Raw genomic sequence first — 25508 nt, 5'->3', positions numbered from 1 at the left:
GTCACCTGGAATGCATTTCAATTAACAGGTGTGCCTTGTTAAAAGTTAATTTGTGGAATTTCTTTCCTTCTAATTTGAGACAATCAGTTGTGTTGTGACAAGGTAGGGGTGGTATACAGAAGAAAGCCCTATTTGGTTAAAAAACAAGTCTATGTTATTGCAAGAACAGCTCAAATAAGCAAAGACAAACTACAGTCCATTATTAGGTCAGTCAATCCGGAAAATGTCAAGAACTTAGAAAGTTTCTTCAAGTTCAGTCGCAAAAACCATCTAGCGCTATGATGAAACTGTCTCTCATGAGGACCGCCACAGGAAAGGAAGGCCCAGAGTTACCTCTGCTGCAGAGGATAAGTTCATTAGTTACCAGCCTCAGATTGCAGCCCAAATAAATGCTTCACAAAGTTCAAGTAACAGACACATCTCAACATCAACTGTTCAGAGGAGAATGTGTGAATCAGGCCTTCATGGTTGAATTGCTGCAAAGAAACCACTACTAAAGGACACCAATAATAAGAAGAGACTTGCTTGGGCCAAGAAACACGAGCTATGGACACATTAGACCGGTGGAAATCTGCCCGTTGGTCTGATGAGTCAACTTTGAGATTTTTTGTTCCAACCGCCGTGTCTTTGTGAGATGCAGAGTAGGTGAATGGATGATCTCTGCATGTGTGGTTCCCACCGTGAAGCATGGAGGAGGAGGTGTGATAGTGTGGGGGTGATTTGTTTAGAGTTCAAGGCACACTTAACCAGCATGGCTACCACAGCATTCTCCAGCGATACACCATTCCATCTAGTTTGGGCTTAGTGGGACTATCATTTGTTTTTCAACAGGACAATGACCCAACACACCTCCAGGCTGTGTAAGAGCTATTTGACCAAGAAGGAGAGTGATGGAGTGCTGCATCAGATGACCTGGTCTCCACAATCACCCGACCTCAACCCAATTGAGATGGTTTGGGATGAGTTGGACCGCAGAGGGAAGGAAAAGCAGCCAACAAGTGTTCAGCATACTCCTTCAAGACTGTTGGAAAAGCATTCCAGTTGAAGCTGGTTGAGAGAATGCCAAGTGTGCAAAGCTGTCATCATGGCACAGGGTGGCTACTTTGAATAATCTCAAATATATTTTGACTTGTTTAACACTTTTTTGGTTACTACATGATTCCATATGTGTTATTTCATCGTTTTGATGTCTTTACTATTATTCTACAAAATAGTAAAAATAAAAGAAATCCCCTTAAATGAGTAGGTGTGTCCAAACTTTTGACTGGTAGTGTGTGTGTGTGTGTGTGTGTGTGTGTGTGTGTGTGTGTGTGTGTGTGTGTGTGTGTGTGTGTGTGTGTGTGTGTGTGTGTGTGTGTGTGTGTATATCTATGTGTGTATCTATGTGTGTCTCACAGTGGGGCGACAGGTAGCCTAGTGGTTAGAGCGTTGGACTAGTAACCGAAAGGTTGCAAGATTGAATCCCCGAGCTGACAAGGTACAAATCTGTCGTTCTGCCCCCTGAACAAGGCAGTTAACCCACTGTTCCTAGGCCGTCATTGTAAATAAGAATGTGTTCTTAGATGACTTGCCTAGGTAAGTCTCTATGTGTGTGCATCTGTGAAAGCATGTTGTGTAAATTAAACCAATGAGGTAGTTATCAGCTCTTACCACATGTCTGCTTCTAAACCCAGAGGCTCGTAGTTGACGACTTCTGGAGCTGGAAATACATTATCACAACACTACATTATCACAATACATACACATTATCACAACACTGCAGTCTCTCCACTACACAACACATACACATTATCACAATACATACACATTATCACAATACACTACAGTCTCTCCACTACACAATACATACACATTATCACAACACTACATTATCACAATACATACACATTATCACAACACTACATTATCACAATACATACACATTATCACAACACTACAGTCTCTCCACTACACAATACATACACATTATCACAATACATACACATTATCACAATACACTACAGTCTCTCCACTACACAATACATACACATTATCACAACACTACATTATCACAATACATCGACATTATCACAATACATACACATTATCACAACACACTACAGTCTCTCCACTACACAACACATACACATTATCACAATACACTACAGTCTCTCCACTACACAATACATACACATTATCACAATACATACACATTATCACAATACATACACATTATCACAACACACTACAGTCTCTCCACTACACAATACATACACATTATCACAACACACTACAGTCTCTCCACTACACAATACATACACATTATCACAATACATACACATTATCACAACACACTACAGTCTCTCCACTACACAATACATACACATTATCACAACACTACAGTCTCTCCACTACACAATACATACACATTATCACAATACATACACATTCCACTACACAGTCTCTCCACTACACAATACATACACATTATCACAACACTACAGTCTCTCCACTACACAATACATACACATTATCACAACACATACATTATCACAACACTACAGTCTCTCCACTACAAAATACATACACATTATCACAATACATACACATTATCACAACACACTACAGTCTCTCCACTACACAATACATACACATTATCACAACACATACACATTATCACAATACACTACAGTCTCTCCACTACACAATACATACACATTATCACAATACATACACATTATCACAATACACTACAGTCTCTCCACTACACAATACATACACATTATCACAACACACTACAGTCTCTCCACTACACAATACATTATCACAACACATAAACATTATCACAATAGATACACATTATCACAACACTACAGTCTCTCCACTACACAATACATACACATTATCACAACACATACACATTATCACAACACACTACAGTCTCTCCACTACACAATACATACACATTATCACAACACACTACAGTCTCTCCACTACACATTATCACAACACACTACAGTTTCTCCACTACACAATACATACACATTATCACAACACACTACAGTCTCTCCACATTATCACAATACACTCCATTCTCTCCACTACACAATACATACACATTATCACAATACGTACACGTTATCACAACACACTACAGTCTCTCCACTACACAATACATACACATTATCACAACACTACACAATACATACACATTATCACAACACACTACACACTCTCCACTACACATTATCACAACACACTACAGTCTCTCCACTACACAATACATACACATTATCACAATACATACACATTATCACAACACACTACAGTCTCTCCACTACACAATACATACACATTATCACAACACTACACAATACATACACATTATCACAACACACTACACACTCTCCACTACACATTATCACAACACACTACAGTCTCTCCACTACACAATACATACACATTATCACAATACATACACATTATCACAACACACTACAGTCTCTCCACTACACAATACATACACATTATCACAACACACTACAGTCTCTCCACTACACAATACATACACATTATCACAACACACTACAGTCTCTCCACTACACAATGCATACACATTATCACAACACACTACAGTCTCTCCACTACACAATACATACACATTATCACAATACATACACATTATCACAACACACTACAGTCTCTCCACAACACATTACATACACATTATCACAACACACTACAGTCTCCCCACTACACAATACATACACATTATCACAATACACTACACAATGACAACACAATGACACAACACTCCACAACGACACAACACAATGACAACACTACACAAAGATACAACTCTACACAATGCCACAACACTACACATTCTCTCCAACATAGTCTATTGTTAAATATCAGTCAATAAAATGTAGATGAAGCCTGGTATACATGGAGTCCTCCTCAATGTCTTGAAATACTTACCCACAAATTCAGGTGTTCCGAAGATCTTTTTAAAGTCCGTCCCGACCTGGTCCATCTTATGAGCCAGACCAAAGTCTATGATCTTGATGCGTGGTAGATCGACGTTCTTATCCAACAGCATGATGTTCTCAGGCTGAAAACAAGAACATTAGGTGCTACAGAGCCCCTGTTGATAAACAGGATCACCAGAACATTAGGTACTACAGAGCCCCTGTGGATCACCAGAACATTATGTACTACAGAGCCCCTGTTGATAAACAGGATCACCAGAACATTAGGTACTACAGAGCCCCTGTTGATAAACAGGATCACCAGAACATTAGGTACTACAGAGCCCCTGTTGATAAACAGGATCACCAGAACATTAGGTACTACAGAGCCCCTGTTGATAAACAGGATCACCAGAACATTAGGTACTACAGAGCCCCTGTTGATAAACAGGATCACCAGAACATTAGGTACTACAGAGCCCCTGTTGATAAACAGGATCACCAGAACATTAGGTGCTACAGAGCCCCTGTTGATAAACAGGGTCACCAGAACATTAGGTACTACAGAGCCCCTGTTGATAAACAGGATCACCAGAACATTAGGTGCTACAGAGCCCCTGTTGATAAACAGGGTCACCAGAACATTAGGTACTACAGAGCCCCTGTTGATAAACAGGATCACCAGAACATTAGGTACTACAGAGGCCCTGTTGATAAACAGGGTCACCAGAACATTAGGTACTACAGAGCCCCTGTTGATAAACAGGATCACTAGTCAAGCAACATGAGATGTGTTTTGAGTTACCTGATTATAATTGTCCATCTTAGCGTCCGCATTAAAAGGAAGGTTAGAAGGTTATATTGTGAACTGAGGTACAGTGAGTTCAACGACTGATTATAGTTGACCCTTCGCTAAGCCTTGCCCCAGAATTTTGGGCAACCAATCGCAGCGCTCCAATGGATATCAACTGTCGTCGAGTCCGACACCTTTGACAGGCCAATGAGAGCTATGGCAAACGGACAGTTTTCATCAAACGTAGCAAAAATGTTTAAAAAGGGTCAGTTCATTCAGAATAACACCCTTTCTGAAACACCCTTTCTGAAGTGGAAAAAATGAAAAATCACAACGTTTCTCTAAAATTAACCCTACAAATAGCACTGTTGAGAGATTTGGAAAACCATTAGGCCTGGTGTTCGATGAGGTTGAGGTCAGGGCTCTGTGCAGGCTAGTCAAGTTCTTCCACACCAATTTCGACAAACCCTTTCTGTATGGACCTTGCTTTGTGCACAGGGGCATTGTCAGGCTGAAACAGGAAAGGGCCTCCCCAAATTGTTGCCACAAAGTTGGGAGCACAGAATCTTCTAGAATGTCATTGTATGCTGAAGCGTTAAGATTTTACTTCACTGGAACTAAGGGGCCCAAACCATGAAAACCCCCAGAATATTATTCCACCTCCACCAAACTTTACAGTTGGCACTATTCATTGGGGCAGGTAGCGTTCTCCTGGCATCCGCTTTTATATATATATAGCGTATATACATTATGATCCTGACTAGTCTCCCAGTCCCTGCTGCTGAAAAACATCCCCACAGCATGATGATGCCACCACCAAGCTTCACCGTAGGGATGGTGCCAGGTTTCCTCCAGACGTAATGCTTGGCATTCAGGCCAAAGAGTTAAATCTTGTTTCTCATGGTCTGAGAGTCCTTTAGGTGCTCCAAGCGGGCTGTCATGTGCATTTTACTGAGAAGTGGTTTCCTTCTGTCCACTCTACCATAAAGGCCTGATTGCTGCAGAGATGGTTGTCCTTCTGGAAGGTCCTCCCATCTCCACAGAGGAACTCTGGAGCTCTGTCAAAGTGACCATCGGGTTCTTGGTTACCTCCCTGACCAAGGCCCTTTTCTCCCGATTGCTCAGTTTGGCCGGGAGGCCAGCTCTAGGAAGAGTCTTGGTGGTTCCAAACTTCTTCCATTTAAGAATGATGGAGGCCACTGTGTTCTTGGTGAACTTCAATGCTGCAGAAATGTTTTGGTACCCTTCCCCAGATCTGTGCCTCGACACAATCCTGTCTCGGAGCTCTACGGACAATTCCTTCCACCTCATGGCTTGGTTTTTACTCTGACATGCACTGTCAACTGTGGGACCTTATATAGACAGGTGTGTGCCTTTCCAAATCATATCCAATCAATTGAATTTACCACAGGTGGACTCCAATCAAGTTGTAGAAACATTTCAAGGATGATCAATGGAAACAGGATGCATCTGAGCTCAATTTAGAGTTGCATAGCAAAGGGTCTGAATACTTATGTAAATAAGGTATTTCTGTTTTTATTTGTAAAATATTTGCAAAAAAACTGTTTTTGCTTTGTCATGATGGTGTATTGTGTGTAGATTGATGAGGGATAAATAAAAATATATATATTTTAGAGGGCTGTAACGTAACAAAATGTGGAAAATGTCTGAATACTTTCCGAATGCCCTGTATTGTATAACGGCACAATCATAATTTTAATTCAGGCTTTTTGGGCCTATGCAGAAGACCCATACGACATCTTAAACGCTTTGAATGAATCATCACCTTAGAAAGCGCTGTCCATTTCGTTATGTTTGGCTTTGAATCAAGATCCACAACGACCAGGTTCTCTGCGCAGTTTCAACCTGCTGTTGATCGATCACAGTGAGGTCCAAAAATGTAGCCTGACAGTGAGTTTTAAAAGATACTGTTTAGATTGATGTCAGAGTGATTAGGGGGACAATAGAGCAGCAGGCCAGTACCAGATGGTTGTTAAAGAGGTGTGTAGTACCAACGCATCAGCCCCATTCATGTACAGAGCACATTGTAGGAGATTACCATGACTCAACGTTCACGACCGACTGCGGTCACGACTCACGACCGACTGCGGTCACGACTCACGACCGACTGCGGTCACGACTCACGACCGACTGCGGTCACGACTCACGACCGACTGCGGTCACGACTCACGACCGACTGCGGTCACGACTCACGACCGACTGCGGTCATGACTCACGACTGTCTGTGTGGTAGTACCGCCCTAATTTAGTGACACACGACACTGATGACAGCTCACCACAATCCTTGGAGGAACTATTTCCAACCAACAGCTCAACTTCACCACACACGTTTCATATCGCTAAAACGGCATGAGCATGTAAAGTACCTTGAGGTCAAAGTGTGCTATCCTCTTGCCGTGGAGGAACTGTACTCCGTTCAGGATCTGTTTGATGAACTGGGTAGCTTCCTCTTCACTCAGAGACTCCTTCTGAGCCAAGAAGTCAAACAGCTCTCCTCCAGACACCCTGAAACACAAACACACACGTTTAGAGCTCCTGTGCTGCAGGTTATTAGGGAAAGGCTGACAGGCTGTCTGTCACCATGCCTCCTATAACACTTACTGACAGGCTGTCTGTCACCATGCCTTCTATAACACTTACTGACAGGCTGTCTGTCACCATGCCTTCTATAACACTTACTGACAGGCTGTCTGTCACCATGCCTTCAATAACACTTACTGACAGGCTGTCTGTCACCATGCCTTCTATAACACTTACTGACAGGCTGTCTGTCACCATGCCTTCTATAACACTTACTGACAGGCTGTCTGTCACCATGCCTTCAATAACACTTACTGACAGGCTGTCTGTCACCATGCCTTCTATAACACTTACTGACAGGCTGTCTGTCACCATGCCTTCTATAACACTTACTGACAGGCTGTCTGTCACCATGCCTTCTATAACACTTACTGACATGATGTCTGTCACCATACCTTCTATAACACTTACTGACAGGCTGTCTGTCACCATGCCCTCTATAACACTTACTGACAGGCTGTCTGTCACCATGCCCTCTATAACACTTACTGACAGGCTGTCTGTCACCATGCCTTCTATAACACTTACTGACAGGCTGTCTGTCACCATGCCTTCTATAACACTTACTGACAGGCTGTCTGTCACCATGCCTTCTATAACACTTACTGACAGGCTGTCTGTCACACCATGCCTTCTATAACACTTACTGACAGGCTGTCTGTCACACCATGCCTTCTATAACACTTACTGACAGGCTGTCTGTCACACCATGCCTTCTATAACACTTCCTGACAGGCTGTCTGTCACCATGCCTTCTATAACTAATACATGATATTTCCCTGCTATAGTATTTCTTGTGCTTAATAGTATTCTTGAACTGCACTGTCACTCTCCTTGCTTTGGGTGAGTAAGATGTTAAATATATTTCTTTATCCCTTTTTTAGTTAGTTCCATGTCTTGTCCCGTGAAATGAGTTTCTTGCAACAGGACTGTCACATTTTCATTTCTTGTATTATTTGTTTCCTTTTAAATGTGACATGCCATACACTTCACATGCCATGAAAATATGTTAAATTCTGAAAAAGTATTATGTCTACCGGCCATAAATCTAAATAGGTCAAAGATTATCATTCCTACATAGGAGGAAGGAGAATTGACAAGACATAGGAAGAAGTTGGTAATATGCAATGCTGACAACATGTACTTTAGATGAGGTTGGTGCCATTAATATTTCAAAACGTAAACAGGAGACAACATTTTCCCACAATACCCTCATATACCCATTGTTCCCCCTCTACCTTCCTCCCCCCTGCCCTATGATGCAATTCCTGAGTAAACAAAACCACTCCTATATCTACCAAACTTATTTCAATATGGAAATGGATTAAAAGTTGTCTTATTTTAAAGTTTTAAACCAGATTCATTAATTCCCTTTTTTTTTTTTTTTTTTTTAAGTATTGTTGAACCTAAAAGGTTCTCCTCCCAAAAAGGATTATAGATAGCCATTCTGGGATAGGAGATAGAAAATACATCAATAAAATTAAACCAAATACAAAAATCTAATCAAATGTTATTTGTCACATGCACCGAATACAACAGGTACAATACAACAGGTACAATACAACAGGTACAACATCTGATCGTGAAATGCTTCCTTTACAAGCGCTTCAACCAAAAATGCAGGATCACTTGAATCGTTGTCAGTAGCAACAGAAATAGGACCCCAGACAATCGAAAACCAGAAAATAATGACATGTACGCCTATCATTCTTCATTCTTCTCTGTTTTTAAATGTCATGGTTCATTTCATTATGTGGACAACGTTCACGTGTCCAGGGAAGTCAGAGTTCGTCGCTTCATATTTTTCCCTCTTGAAGTTCATCGGCTCAAAGTAAAGTTATGTGTTTGATTTATGAGGAATAAATAATTCCACCTCGTTTTTTTCCAGTTGAATTTCGAACGGTGTTGTTTGAAATAAAATACAAGTATTCTGGTTATTATTAGAGAGTGAAATCAGGAACCGTTTGTTTTAATAAGATTTTAGAAAAAGAACAAGCCTAGTATTACCATATTGTCCTTAGTAAAGTCATACCTGGCTACATTCCTATGAATATGTTAATGTCAGTTATATATTCAAGACTCCTCGACCTTCCTGTGCTTACAGTGTGGGAAGTATTTTTTTTGAATTGTCGTGCTTTTACAGGTCTTTTGCTGCGTTAAATGTGAACTCCTCTCCGTTACGGAAGACGTTGCAGCACGAATCTCAACCCCATGTTGTACAATTCAATCTTGATGTCATGGGATTGTTGTTGATTGATATCAGCCGGATGTGATGCCTTTGGAGCTCGAGCGTTTCTCTGCGCGGAGGACGCTCCTTCACGGACTATTGATCTCACCAGCAGTGCCCTTGGTCTTGCGCCGGTTTATGTTGGAAAGTCCGATGGACCCTGTCAAGCTCAGGTGACTCTGGCAGCACCCTGTTCCTCGGGATCTCCATCGACAGGTTAGCAGTGGAGGTGGTAGCCTGCGGTAGGTCCACTCTCTCTCTCTTGTAATCAGCTCTTCTCCAGCTCAGTAACCCGAGCGTGCATGTCAGTTGCTGACATTTCCAAGTATGTAACCGGTACTCCCTGGGCTTTCACAGCAATTTTGAGTTTAGATAAAGATGCATTGAGCCTTTTGGATTGACTTGTTCAGCTCCGCTGCAACAGCTTTCGTGATTGCCGCTTTAAAAAATGTTGTCTCCTGCTCAAACATTGTAGATCAATGAGCTTGGTGTTCGGCGCTCTGATTTATTTGGGGCTGATTGTTGCTCCACGGCTATTTTTCTTTATGAAAAAGCTACTAGCTAAATTGGTCCATTTTGTTTACTTCTCTGGTATGTAGATATTAGGTCAGTGTTTATTTTATTGCAGTTTAAGCAGTAAAATGGAGATAATATTGAATGATATGTGCGCACCTCACGCCATCACTCACCCGTTTTAAACTTAAACATCATTGAGAGCATCTTGACTGGCTGCATCACAACTGGCAACTACTAGGCATCCGACCGCAAGGCGCTAGAAGGTAGTGCGTACGGGCCAGTACATCACCGGAGCTTCCTGCCATCCAGGACCTCTATACCAGGCGGTGTCAGAGGAAGGCCCTAAAGATGGTCAAAGACTCCAGCCACCCGTCTCTCTGCTACCGCACGGCAAGAACAATCGATGCAGCAACAGGACCCTCAACAGCTTCTAGGCTCAAGCCATAAACACTGCTAAATAGTTAGTTAAATATTTAACCAAATAGCTAACAGGACTATCTGCATTTTGATAAACGGTTAATAAAAACGAATACATCCCGTATAATCGGCATACGATCCCCAGTTATTGGCCACCTTACTATTTTGTTCAATTACAAGATATATTAGTTTCATTTTGTTCAAATAAAGAGACACCGACCTCGTATCCGAAGTGTTTACTAGATAGTTCGCTAGCCTTCCAGTAAAAAAAAATATTTAAAAAAAGACTTGCCTGAAATTCGTTAGCTATATTTCATAGGTAAAAAGTTGGATATTAAATTGTGTGGTCTGTCGCGCAGTCAAATTTTACAATATACAGCGTGTCCCACAAAATGTGTAAATATATTACTTTAAAAAAAAACTCTCACAACTTAACTTACATAAATTGCAATGTAAATCGGTGGTCAGCTAGCTAGAAGGGTCGCAAAACTTACCGTTATTTTCCAGTCCGTTTAAATGTTGAGCTCGAGGGGAATTAGTCCCCTAACTAACCGATAGAGTCTGAAGTTATGAGGAGTCGGATGTTGGGGGAAAATGTAGCTATTCCTCATGGTGCTTTCTTTCTGTCTGCATTGTTGGGAAGGACCTGTAAGCATTTCACTGTTCCTCTACACCTGTTGTTTACCAAGGATGTGACAAATACCATTTTGATTTAGACAGCTGATAACACCATGGACAAAACATCCTCTCTAGATTTTATCACACTAATGTCTGCTCTTCTCTCACAGGCTGGACTCTCACAGTCTGGACTCTCATGTGTTAGAGATACATAAGTCTAATAGATGGTCTACATACTGTACATCCAGTCCTTGCTCGAGATGGAGTCCAGACAGGGTACTTTAAGAAACGTTATATTAGGCCTACAGTATAATGCTAAAATAATAGCATATCAAATGAATTGACAAGGACCGTTTGAATATGGGGAGCGAGAGAGAGAGACAGCTATTTTATTACTAGAGATGATGGTTATGTCCTAACGAATGCTGGATTAACAGCCTATGAATTAACTTCTAATTTCCTCTGTCTTCACTGTTCCTTTCTTGCTAAATTCATCTCTGATGGCATCTCCACTGGCCTCTCTGATGGCATCTTCACTGGCCTCTCTGATGGCATCTCCACTGGCCTCTCTGATGGCATCTCCACTGGCCTCTCTGATGGCATCTCCACTGGCCTCTCTCTATTCTTCTGATGGCATCTCCACTGGCCTCTCTGATGGCATCTCCACTGGCCTCTCTGATGGCATCTCCACTGGCCTCTCTCTATTCTTCTGATGGCATCTCCACTGGCCTCTCTGATGGCATCTCCACTGGCCTCTCTGATGGCATCTCCACTGGCCTCTCTGATGGCATCTCCACTGGCCTCTCTCTATTCTTCTGATGGCATCTCCACTGGCCTCTCTGATGGCATCTCCACTGGCCTCTCTCTATTCTTCTGATGGCATCTCCACTGGCCTCTCTGATGGCATCTCCACTGGCCTCTCTCTATTCTTCTGATGGCGTCTCCACTGGCCTCTCTGATGGCATCTCCACCGGCCTCTCTCTATTCTTCTGATGGCGTCTCCACTGGCCTCTCTGATGGCATCTCCACTGGCCTCTCTCTATTCTTCTGATGGCGTCTCCACTGGCCTCTCTGATGGCATCTCCACTGGCCTCTCTCTATTCTTCTGATGGCGTCTCCACTGGCCTCTCTGATGGCATCTCCACTGGCCTCTCTCTATTCTTCTGATGGCATCTCCACTGGCCTCTCTCTATTCTTCTGATGGCGTCTCCACTGGCCTCTCTGATGGCATCTCCACTGGCCTCTCATCTCAGATGGCATCTCCACTGGCCTCTCTCATCTCTGATGGCATCTCCACTGGCCTCTCATCTCTGATGGCATCTCCACTGGCCTCTCTCATCTCTGATGGCATCTCCACTGGCCTCTCTCATCTCTGATGGCATCTCCACTGGCCTCTCTCATCTCTGATGGCATCTCCACTGGCCTCTCTCATCTCTGATGGCATCTCCACTGGCCTCTCTCATCTCTGATGGCATCTCCACTGGCCTCTCTCATCTCTGATGGCATCTCCACTGGCCTCTCTCATCTCTGATGGCATCTCCACTGGCCTCTCTCATCTCTGATGGCATCTCCACTGGCCTCTCTCATCTCTGATGGCATCTCCACTGGCCTCTCTCATCTCTGATGGCATCTCCACTGGCCTCTCTCATCTCTGATGGCATCTCCACTGGCCTCTCTCATCTCTGATGGCATCTCCACTGGCCTCATCTCTGTTGGCATCTCCACTTGCCTCTCTCATCTGTGATGGCATATCCACTGGCGCCTCTCATCTCTGATGGCATCTCCACTGGCCTCTCTCATCTCTGATGGCATCTCCACTGGCCTCTCTCATCTCTGATGGCATCTCCACTGGCATCTCCACTGGCCTCTCTCATCTCTGATGGCATCTCCACTGGCCTCTCATCTCTGATGGCATCTCCACTGGCCTCTCTCATCTCTGATGGCATCTCCACTGGCCTCTCTCATCTCTGATGGCATCTCCACTGGCCTCTCTCATCTCTGATGGCATCTCCACTGGCCTCTCTCATCTCTGATGGCATCTCCACTGGCCTCTCTCATCTCTGATGGCATCTCCACTGGCCTCTCTCATCTCTGATGGCATCTCCACTGGCCTCTCTCATCTCTGATGGCATCTCCACTGGCCTCTCTCATCTCTGATGGCATCTCCACTGGCCTCTCTCATCTCTGATGGCATCTCCACTGGCCTCTCTCATCTCTGATGGCATCTCCACTGGCCTCTCTCATCTCTGATGGCATCTCCACTGGCCTCTCATCTCTGATGGCATCTCCACTGGCCTCTCATCTGTGATGGCATATCCACTGGCCTCTCTCATCTCTGATGGCATCTCCACTGGCCTCTCTCATCTCTGATGGCCTCTATTCCTCGGCTCTTGAACCAGTGCATGTCCCAGAGGTAGCAATATAGTCACTTATTTTGAGCAATTGAAAAATATATATGTTTATATTTAAGGAAACAAGCACCTTGCTGGATATAAAATAAGCTACACCGTTCACAATAAACTGGTGGGATGTATGAATGGCTCTTCTGGTGTGATGTGATCACATTGGCTGCTGGGAAAAATGCAATAAAGGGGAATCCTCTGTTCTCTCCATCGCCCAATGTTGATGTTTCCAATGACATGTATAACGTCAGAATGCCCAAAGTTGATGTTTCCAATGACATGTATAACGTCAGAATGCCCAATGTTGGATGTTTACAATCTCGTGTATGAATTAACTTTGATAGGAAAACTTTCTGTCTAATTTGCTTAAACATTGTGTTAGGATATGTCAGGGTTATCGAATCAGGATGACATCCTCTTATATCCTCGAGCTCATTAATGATACAATGTTCATATTTGAAGATTACCAAAGACAAAGGCCTTTTGGCAATGACAGGAGTGACAAGGAGTGGGATGTAATGGCTGAACAGCAACCAGACTGTCTGGATGCTTGTGTGTGTGTGCGTGCGTGCGTGTGCGTGTGGCCGTGCGTGTGGGCGCATACGTGCGTGCGTGTGTGTGTGGGTACGTGTCCCTCTTCACTCACAGCTCCAGTATGAGCACGTGTGTGTGTGTGTGTGTGTGTGTGTGTGTGTGGGTGCGTGCGTTTGGTGCGTGTCCCTCTTCACTCACAGTTCCAGTATGAGCACGTGTGTGTGTGGGTGTGTGCGTGCGTGCGTGTGGGTGCGTGTGGCCGTGCGTGTGGGCGCGTGCGTGCGTGCGTGTGTGTGTGGGTACGTGTCCCTCTTCACTCACAGCTCCAGTATGAGCACGTGTGTGTGTGTGTGTGGGTGTGTGCGTGCGTGTGTGTGGGTACGTGTCCCTCTACACTCACAGCTCCAGTATGAGCGCGTGCGTGCGTGCGTGCGTGTGTGTGCGTGCGTGTCCCTCTTCACTCACAGCTCCAGTATGAGCACCACGTCAGTACGGGTCTCGTAGACATCATGCAGCGCTACAATGTTGGGATGTGTGATCAGCTGTAGGATGTCCACCTCTCTCTCTATGTCTTCCCTCCTGACTCCCCTCCTGCTGGCCCGGCTCTGACACTTCTTCACAAACTTGGCAGCATACTCCAGACCCGAGCACTTGTCCCGGCAACGCTTCACGATGGCAAACTGGCCACTGAGGATGCAGAGAGCACACAAAGAGGATGACATCATCAAATTGATGACGAAGGATGCAGAGAGCACACAAAAATGTAAATTTGAAAATATGAGTCTCTAACATAACACACAGAGGATGATATAATCTCTGACCTCATCCAATAGACTGGGAATGTTTGGGGAATTTGGGACTGAGATGGTTGAACAACAGTTACAGTCTGATGGTTGAACAACAGTTACAGTCTGATCTCTGACCTCATCCAATAGACTGGGAATGTTTGGGGAATTTGGGACTGAGATGGTTGAACAACAGTTACAGTCTGATGGTTGAACAACAGTTACAGTCTGATGGTTGAACAACAGTTACAGTCTGATGGTTGAACAACAGTTACAGTCTGACGGTTGAACAACAGTTACAGTCTGACGGTTGAACAACAGTTACAGTCTGATGGTTGAACAACAGTTACAGTCTGATGGTTGAACAACAGTTACAGTCTGATGGTTGAACAACAGTTACAGTCTGACGGTTGAACAACAGTTAGTCTGACGGTTGAACAACAGTTACAGTCTGACGGTTGAACAACAGTTACAGTCTGACGGTTGAACAACAGTTACAGTCTGACGGTTGAACAACAGTTACAGTCTGACGGTTGAACAACAGTTACAGTCTGACGGTTGAACAACAGTTACAGTCTGACGGTTGAACAACAGTTACAGTCTGACGGTTGAACAACAGTTACAGTCTGACGGTTGAACAACAGTTACAGTCTGACGGTTGAACAACAGTTACAGTCTGACGGTTGAACAACAGTTACAGTCTGACGGTTGAACAACAGTTACAGTCTGACGGTTGAACAACAGTTACAGTCTGACGGTTGAACAACAGTTACAGTCTGACGGTTGAACAACAGTTACAGTCTGACGGTTGAACAACAGTTACAGTCTGACGGTTGAACAACAGTTACAGTCTGACGGTTGAACAACAGTTACAGTCTGACGGTTGAACAACAGTTACAGTCTGACGGTTGAACAACAGTTACAGTCTGACGGTTGAACAACAGTTACAGTCTGACGGTTGAACAACAGTTACAGTCTGACGGTCGAGTTACTGTTCCTAGGCCGTCAGTTGAACAATAAGTTACAGTTTGTTCGGTTGAACTGACAGTTGCAGTCTACGGTTAAATAACAGGTACAATACTGAACAACAGTGTGAGATGCAACAGTTACAGTCTGCAGCTGAGCGGCGGTTACAGTCTAGATCGGTTGAACATCAGTTACAGTCTCAGGGTCTGAACACCAGCTACCAATCTACGGTTGAACAACAGTTACAGTCTAGATCGGTTGAACATCAGTTACAGTCTCAGGGTCTGAACACCAGTCACCAGTCTGACGGTGAACAACAGTTACAGTCTAGATCGGTTGAACATCAGTTACAGTCTCAGGGTCTGAACACCAGTCACCAGTCTGACGGTTGAACAACGGTTACAGTCTAGATCGGTTGAACATCAGTTACAGTCAGACGGTCTGAACACCAGTCACCAATCTAGGCGAGTTGAGCTAGATCGGTGACAATCTAACGGTTGAACAACAGTTACAGTCTGACGGTTGAACAACAGTCACCAGCTAGGGAGTTAGCTAGATCGGTGAAATCTAACTCAGGGTCTAACACCAGCACCAGCTAGGGAGTTAGCTAGATCGGTGAAATCTAACTCAGGGTCTAACACCAGCACCAGCTAGGGAGTTAGCTAGATCGTTGAAATCTAACTCAGGGTCTAACACCAGCACCAGCTAGGGAGTTAGCTAGATCGGTGAAATCTAACTCAGGGTCTAACACCAGCACCAGCTAGGGAGTTAGCTAGATCGGTGAAATCTAACTCAGGGTCTAACACCAGCACCAGCTAGGGAGTTAGCTAGATCGGTGAAATCTAACTCAGGGTCTAACACCAGCACCAGCTAGGGGGTTAACTAGATCGGTGAAATCTAACTCAGGGTCTAACACCAGCACCAACTAGGGGGTTAGCTAGATCGGTGAAATCTAACTCAGGGTCTAACACCAGCACCAGCTAGGGAGTTAGCTAGATCGGTGAAATCTAACTCAGGGTCTAACACCAGCACCAACTAGGGGGTTAACTAGATCGGTGAAATCTAACTCAGGGTCTAACACCAGCACCAACTAGGGGGTTAGCTAGATCGGTGAAATCTAACTCAGGGTCTAACACCAGCACCAACTAGGGGGTTAACTAGATCGGTGAAATCTAACTCAGGGTCTAACACCAGCACCAGCTAGGGGGTTAACTAGATCGTTGAAATCTAACTCGGGGTCAGATCTGTAGCAACGTGACCAGATCAGATCTGTAGCAACGTGACCAGATCAGATCTGTAGCAACGTGACCAGATCAGATCTGTAGCAACGTGACCAGATCAGATCTGTAGCAACGTGACCAGATCAGATCTGTAGCAACGTGACCAGATCAGATCTGTAGCAACGTGACCAGATCAGATCTGTAGCAACATGTACCAGTCTGCTTCATGCCAAGCCACTTCCCCATCTTACCTAACTAACTAAGTCTCTGGCAGAGTGCAGCTTTCTGCCTCTCTCTCTCTCCCAGTAAGCCATGGGGCACCACAACGGGACATTCAGGGGGACGATTTCACCTTAAACAAAGATGACCTCTTTCCCTGCTTGGCTGCTAACTACTTATGACGATAAAATAACACAGCCTTAGAGTTTGGGAGGAAGTCCGAAGCTTGGTTTGTGTCCGATGGGAGCAGAGTACAGCCAGAGAACTATTCTCCCACTCCATCAAATGTTCTGCCAAATATCTGAACTACCCCCCCGTACTCCCATATCTCCAGAAGAGGTCACAACAGAGGTGTTTCCCAAAGCTCCTTACAACAGACGTATTGTTCTCGCATGTGTGGTTGTAAACGGTTCCAGGACACAGCTACCACAACTAGGGCTCGGCGTAGCTACGTTCAGTGAGGGTTGATTTGAAATGATCAGCTTCTTCCTATTGACTGATTGTGTCTCAGATTTTTTTTACTGCAGGGCTCATTTCCAAAAAGAGACCTGGGTCTCAATATGACTCTGTGTTAAATAAAATAAAGGTTAAATAAACAGTTTACCTAACATGGACCTACTTACTGGGCATCAGAGCGAGAGACTGTGGTTCACGTAGAATGTGTTAACGTGTCCCCATTGACAGGGTGGGTTACAACACAGCAGCAATAAAGGACAGACTGAATTTCCCATCACATGGCCTAACACAGCTGGTATGTTCATGGAATTAAAGCTGTGAAAGAGGAGGTTAAACATGGTCCCTAGTGATTAGTCACCCAGTTAAATACAGGGTAAATACAACGTATGACGTCTCTGTCAGGGTAGGATGACACTGTATTCTGTTGCGTTGAGAATGTTACCTCCCTGACACTGACGGGCTGCTATCAAAGCTGACTAATCCTGCTGGCTGATGCCACTCCTGTCCTCCTGGCTGATGCCACTCCTGTCCTGCTTGCATCATGCCTGCTGCAGTGTCCTGTCCTGCTTGCATCATGCCTGCTGCAGTGTCCTGTCCTGCTTGCATCATGCCTGCTGCAGTGTCCTGTCCTGCTTGCATCATGCCTGCTGCAGTGTCCTGTCCTGCTTGCATCATGCCTGCTGCAGTGTCCTGTCCTGCTTGCATCATGTCTGCTGCAGTGTCCTGTCCTGCTTGCATCATGCTTGCTGCAGTGTCCTATCCTGCTTGCATCATGTCTGCTGCAGTGTCCTGTCCTGCTTGCATCATGCTTGCTGCAGTGTCCTGTCCTGCTTGCATCATGCCTGCTGCAGTGTCCTGTCCTGCTTGCATCATGCCTGCTGCAGTGTCCTGTCCTGCTTGCATCATGCCTGCTGCAGTGTCCTGTCCTGCTTGCATCATGCTTGCTGCAGTGTCCTCTCCTGCTTGCATCATGCCTGCTGCAGTGTCCTCTCCTGCTTGCATCATGCCTGCTGCAGTGTCCTCTCCTGTCCTGCTTGCATAATGCTTGCTGCAGTGTCCTCTACTGCTTGCATCATGCCTGCTCCATAATGGCCAGTCACTCTGTAACTCTGTAATGTTAGGCCTGCTCCATAATGGCCAGTCCCTCTGTAACTCTGTAATGTTAGGCCTGCTCCATAATGGCCAGTCACTCTGTAACTCTGTAATGTTAGGCCTGCTCCATAATGGCCAGTCACTCTGTAACTCTGTAATGTTAGGCCTGCTCCATAATGGCCAGTCCCTCTGTAACTCTGTAATGTTAGGCCTGCTCCATAATGGCCAGTCACTCTGTAACTCTGTAATGTTAGGCCTGCTCCATAATGGCCAGTCACTCTGTAACTCTGTAATGTTAGGCCTGCTCCATAATGGCCAGTCCCTCTGTAACTCTGTAATGTTAGGCCTGCTCCATAATGGCCAGTCACTCTGTAACTCTGTAATGTTAGGCCTGCTCCATAATGGCCAGTCACTCTGTAACTCTGTAATGTTAGGCCTGCTCCATAATGGCCAGTCACTCTGTAACTCTGTAATGTTAGGCCTGCTCACGCCATGTACTTCCATGTTACACAAGATATAGCTCCGTCTTTCCTCACTTTAGAAACGCTCTCTAGTGATCTGCAACCAAGTTCAATACAGGCTATTGTTTATATTATCAGCCTGATAAGGACTTCAACGATATGCTGTCAGAGCTGGTTAAGCCTGGTCCCTGACTGCTTCATAATAAGCCTTGTCCCTGACTGCTCCATAATAAGCCTTGTCCCTGACTGCTTCATAATAAGCCTGGTCCCTGACTGCTTCATAATAAGCCTGGTCCCTGACTGCTCCATAATAAGCCTGGTCCCTGACTGCTTCATAATAAGCCTGGTCCCTGACTGCTCCATAATAAGCCTGGTCCCTGACTGCTTCATAATAAGCCTTGTCCCTGACTGCTCCATAATAAGCCTTGTCCCTGACTGCTTCATAATAAGCCTTGTCCCTGACTGCTTCATAATAAGCCTTGTCCCTGACTGCTTCATAATAAGCCTTGTCCCTGACTGCTTCATAATAAGCCTTGTCCCTGACTGCTCCATAATAAGCCTTGTCCCTGACTGCTTCATAATAAGCCTGGTCCCTGACTGCTCCATAATAAGCCTGGTCCCTGACTGCTCCATAATAAGCCTTGTCCCTGACTGCTTCATAATAAGCCTGGTCCCTGACTGCTTCATAATAAGCCTTGTCCCTGACTGCTTCATAATAAGCCTGGTCCCTGACTGCTTCATAATAAGCCTGGTCCCTGACTGCTCCATAATAAGCCTGGTTCCTGACTGCTCCATAATAAGCCTTGTCCTTGACTGCTCCATAATAAGCCTTGTCCCTGACTGCTCCATAATAAGCCTGGTCCCTGACTGCTTCATAATAAGCCTTGTCCCTGACTGCTTCATAATAAGCCTTGTCCCTGACTGCTTCATAATAAGCCTTGTCCCTGACTGCTTCATAATAAGCCTGGTCCCTGACTGCTTCATAATAAGCCTTGTCCCTGACTGCTTCATAATAAGCCTTGTCCCTGACTGCTTCATAATAAGCCTTGTCCCTGACTGCTTCATAATAAGCCTGGTCCCTGACTGCTCCATAATAAGCCTGGTCCCTGACTGCTCCATAATAAGCCTTGTCCCTGACTGCTTCATAATAAGCCTGGTCCCTGACTGCTTCATAATAAGCCTTGTCCCTGACTGCTTCATAATAAGCCTTGTCCCTGACTGCTCCATAATAAGCCTTGTCCCTGACTGCTCCATAATAAGCCTGGTCCCTGACTGCTTCATAATAAGCCTGGTCCCTGACTGCTTCATAATAAGCCTTGTCCCTGACTGCTTCATAATAAGCCTGGTCCCTGACTGCTTCATAATAGGCCTTGTCCCTGACTGCTTCATAATAAGCCTTGTCCCTGACTGCTCCATAATAAGCCTGGTCCCTGACTGCTTCATAATAAGCCTTGTCCCTGACTGCTCCATAATAAGCCTTGTCCCTGACTGCTTCATAATAAGCCTTATCCCTGACTGCTCCACAATAAGCCTGGTCCCTGACTGCTCCATAATAAGCCTGGTCCCTGACTGCTTCATAATAAGCCTGGTCCCTGACTGCTCCATAATAAGCCTGGTCCCTGACTGCTTCATAATAAGCCTGGTCCCTGACTGCTTCATAATAAGCCTGGTCCCTGACTGCTCCATAATAAGCCTGGTCCCTGACTGCTCCATAATAAGCCTGGTCCCTGACTGCTTCATAATAAGCCTTGTCCCTGACTGCTTCATAATAAGCCTGGTCCCTGACTGCTCCATAATAAGCCTGGTCCCTGACTGCTTCATAATAAGCCTGGTCCCTGACTGCTTCATAATAAGCCTGGTCCCTGACTGCTCCATAATAAGCCTGGTCCCTGACTGCTTCATAATAAGCCTGGTCCCTGACTGCTTCATAATAAGCCTGGTCCCTGACTGCTTCATAATAAGCCTGGTCCCTGACTGCTCCATAATAAGCCTGGTCCCTGACTGCTTCATAATAAGCCTGGTCCCTGACTGCTTCATAATAAGCCTTGTCCCTGACTGCTTCATAATAAGCCTTGTCCCTGACTGCTTCATAATAAGCCTTGTCCCTGACTGCTTCATAATAAGCCTTGTCCCTGACTGCTTCATAATAAGCCTGGTCCCTGACTGCTCCATAATAAGCCTGGTCCCTGACTGCTTCATAATAAGCCTGGTCCCTGACTGCTTCATAATAAGCCTGGTCCCTGACTGCTTCATAATAACCCTGGTCCCTGACTGCTCCATAATAAGCCTGGTCCCTGACTGCTTCATAATAAGCCTGGTCCCTGACTGCTCCATAATAAGCCTTGTCCCTGACTGCTCCATAATAAGCCTTGTCCCTGACTGCTCCATAATAAGCCTGGTCCCTGACTGCTTCATAATAAGCCTTGTCCCTGACTGCTTCATAATAAGCCTTGTCCCTGACTGCTTCATAATAAGCCTTGTCCCTGACTGCTTCATAATAAGCCTGGTCCCTGACTGCGTCATAATAAGCCTGGTCCCTGACTGCATCATAATAAGCCTTGTCCCTGACTGCTTCATAATAAGCCTTTTCCCTGACTGCTTCATAATAAGCCTTGTCCCTGACTGCTTCATAATAAGCCTTGTCCCTGACTGCTTCATAATAAGCCTTGTCCCTGACTGCTTCATAATAAGCCTTGTCCCTGACTGCTTCATAATAAGCCTTGTCCCTGACTGCTTCATAATAAGCCTGTCCCCTGACAGTGATACACGCTAAGATTCCCTAGTGTCAAACCATAGAACTCACCGTACTTCCACGTTGGACAACATGCTGTGTTACCTCACGTTGACGGTAACGGAGGACGGAACTGTATCAGTCTCTGTATAGTGTATCAGTCTCTGTATAGTGTATCAGTCTCTGTATAGTGTAACTGTATCAGTCTCTGTATAGTGTATCAGTCTCTGTATAGCGTATCAGTCTCTGTATAGTGTATCAGTCTCTGTATAGTGTCTCAGTCTCTGTATAGTGTATCGGTCTCTGTATAGTGTATCAGTCTCTGTATAGTGTATCAGTCTCTGTATAGTGTAACTGTATCAGTCTCTGTATAGTGTATCAGTCTCTGTATAGTGTATCAGTCTCTGTATAGTGTATCAGTCTCTGTATAGTGTATCAGTCTCTGTATAGTGTAACTGTATCAGTCTCTGTATAGTGTATCAGTCTCTGTATAGTGTATCAGTCTCTGTATAGTGTAACTGTATCAGTCTCTGTATAGCGTATCAGTCTCTGTATAGCGTATCAGTCTCTGTATAGTGTATCAGTCTCTGTATAGTGTCTCAGTCTCTGTATAGTGTATCGGTCTCTGTATAGTGTATCGGTCTCTGTATAGTGTATCAGTCTCTGTATAGTGTATCAGTCTCTGTATAGTGTAACTGTATCAGTCTCTGTATAGTGTATCAGTCTCTGTATAGTGTATCAGTCTCTGTATAGTGTATCAGTCTCTGTATAGTGTATCAGTCTCTGTATAGTGTAACTGTATCAGTCTCTGTATAGTGTATCAGTCTCTGTATAGTGTATCAGTCTCTGTATAGTGTAACTGTATCAGTCTCTGTATAGTGTATCAGTCTCTGTATAGTGTATCAGTCTCTGTATAGTGTATCAGTCTCTGTATAGTGTATCAGTCTCTGTATAGTGTATCAGTCTCTGTATAGTGTATCAGTCTCTGTATAGTGTATCAGTCTCTGTATAGTGTATCAGTCTCTGTATAGTGTATCAGTCTCTGTATAGTGTATCAGTCTCTGTATAGTGTATCAGTCTCTGTATAGCGTATCAGTCTCTGTATAGCGTATCAGTCTCTGTATAGTGTATCAGTCTCTGTATAGTGTATCAGTCTCTGTATAGTGTATCAGTCTCTGTATAGTGTATCAGTCTCTGTATAGTGTATCAGTCTCTGTATAGCGTATCAGTCTCTGTATAGCGTATCAGTCTCTGTATAGCGTATCAGTCTCTGTATAGTGTATCAGTCTCTGTATAGTGTATCAGTCTCTGTATAGTGTAACTGTATCAGTCTCTGTATAGTGTATCAGTCTCTGTATAGCGTATCAGTCTCTGTATAGTGTATCAGTCTCTGTATAGTGTATCAGTCTCTGTATAGTGTATCAGTCTCTGTATAGTGTATCAGTCTCTGTATAGCGTATCAGTCTCTGTATAGTGTATCAGTCTCTGTATAGTGTATCAGTCTCTGTATAGTGTATCAGTCTCTGTATAGTGTATCAGTCTCTGTATAGTGTATCAGTCTCTGTATAGTGTATCAGTCTCTGTATAGTGTATCAGTCTCTGTATAGTGTAACTGTATCAGTCTCTGTATAGTGTATCAGTCTCTGTATAGCGTATCAGTCTCTGTATAGCGTATCAGTCTCTGTATAGCGTATCAGTCTCTGTATAGCGTATCAGTCTCTGTATAGCGTATCAGTCTCTGTATAGCGTATCAGTCTCTGTATAGTGTAACTGTATCAGTCTCTGTATAGTGTATCAGTCTCTGTATAGTGTATCAGTCTCTGTATAGCATATCAGTCTCTGTATAGCGTATCAGTCTCTGTATAGTGTATCTGTATCAGTCTCTGTATAGTGTATCAGTCTCTGTATAGTGTATCAGTCTCTGTATAGTGTATCAGTCTCTGTATAGTGTATCAGTCTCTGTATAGTGTATCAGTCTCTGTATAGTGTATCAGTCTCTGTATAGTGTATCAGTCTCTGTATAGTGTATCAGTCTCTGTATAGCGTATCAGTCTCTGTATAGCGTATCAGTCTCTGTATAGCGTATCAGTCTCTGTATAGCGTATCAGTCTCTGTATAGTGTCTCAGTCTCTGTATAGTGTATCAGTCTCTGTATAGTGTATCAGTCTCTGTATAGTGTATCAGTCTCTGTATAGTATGTACACATACAGTGCATTCAGAAAGTATTCAGACCCCTTGACTTTTTCCACATTTTGTTACGTAACAGCCTTATTCAAAAATGGATTAAATTCTTTTCTTAATCAATCTACAAACATAATGCGAAAACAGTTTTATAGACATTTTAAAAAACAGAAATACCTTATTTACGTTTACATTCATCATCGTTGAGATGTTACCTGTGGTAAATTCAATTGATTCAATTGATTGGACATGAATTGGGATATATAAGGTCCCACTATATAAGGTCCCACTATATAAGGTCCCACTATATAAGGTCCCACTATATAAGGTCCCACTATATAAGGTCCCACTATATAAGGTCCCACTATATAAGGTCCCACTATATAAGGTCCCACATTTGACAGAGCAACAACCAAGCCATGAGGTGGAAGGAATTGTCCGTAGATCTTAGAGACAGGATTGTGTCGAGACACAGATCTGGGGAAGGGCACCAAAAAAAGTCTGCAGCATTGAAGGTCTCCAAGAACACAGTACCCTCCATCATTCTTAAATGGAAGATGTTTGGAACCATCAAGATTCTTCCTAGAGCTGGCCGCCCGGCCAAACTGAGCAATCGGATGAGAAGGGCTTTGGTCAGGGAGGCGACCAAGAACCCGATAGTCAGTCTGACAGAGCTCCAGAGTTCCTCTGTGGAGATGGTAGAACCTTCCAGAAGGACAACCATCTTTGCAGCACTCTATCAATCAGGCCTTTATGGTAGAGTGGCCAGACGGAAGCCACTCCTCAGTAAAAGGCACATGACAGCCCGCTTGGAGTTTGCCAAAAGGCACCTAAAGACTCTCAGACCATGAGAAACAAGATTCTCTGGTCTGATGAAACCAAGATTCAACTCTTTGGCATGAATGCCAAGCATTCCATCTGGAGGAAACCTGGCACCATCCCCACGGTGAAGCATGGTGGTGGCAGCATCATTCTGTGGGAATGTTTTTCAGCGGCAGGGACTGGGAGACTAGTCAGGGTCTAGGAAAAGATGAACGGAGCATAGTACAGAGAGCTCATTAATGAAAACCTGCTCCAGAGCGCTCAGGACCTCAGACTGGTGTGAAGGTTCACCTTCCAACAGGACAACGACCCTAAGCACACAGCCAAGACAACGCAGGAGTGGCTTCGGGACAACTCTCTGAATGTTCTTGAGTGGCCCAGCCAGAGCCTGGACTTGAACCCGATCGAACATCTCTGGAGACCTGAAAATAGCTGTGCAGTGTCGCTCCCCATCCAACCTGACAGAGCTTGAGAGGATCTGCAGAGAAGAGTGGGAGAAACTCCCCAAATACAGGTG

General features: G+C 44.4%; 1 protein-coding gene across 8 annotated transcripts in view; it reads right to left on the bottom strand.

The window, feature by feature from the left end:
* The window catches only part of dapk2b (death-associated protein kinase 2b), a 47548-nt gene that overhangs the window by 12066 nt on the left and 9974 nt on the right, over positions 1-25508 (bottom strand). For 7 of the 8 annotated variants that reach the window (XR_011675469.1, XR_011675470.1, XR_011675472.1 and 4 more), the window contains exons 3-6: positions 14524-14745; positions 7131-7269; positions 3961-4093; positions 1651-1699 (exon numbers count right to left, since the gene is read on the bottom strand). Coding sequence is in view for 2 of the 8 variants with exons in the window: in XM_071405119.1 (XP_071261220.1) it covers positions 1651-1699; positions 3961-4093; positions 7131-7269; positions 14524-14745 (543 nt within the window). In the remaining 6 variants the exon portion in view is untranslated. Of the gene's footprint in view, positions 1-1650; positions 1700-3960; positions 4094-7130; positions 7270-14170; positions 14194-14523; positions 14746-25508 lie in introns of those variants that run through there. The other variant, XM_071405121.1, reaches the window with a different exon arrangement.

This window comes from Salvelinus alpinus, chromosome 6 (assembly GCF_045679555.1).
Source record: "Salvelinus alpinus chromosome 6, SLU_Salpinus.1, whole genome shotgun sequence".
NCBI lineage: Eukaryota > Metazoa > Chordata > Actinopteri > Salmoniformes > Salmonidae > Salvelinus > Salvelinus alpinus.
Note: the sequence above shows the minus strand (reverse complement) of the source record. Positions and strands in the feature narration are given on the sequence as shown.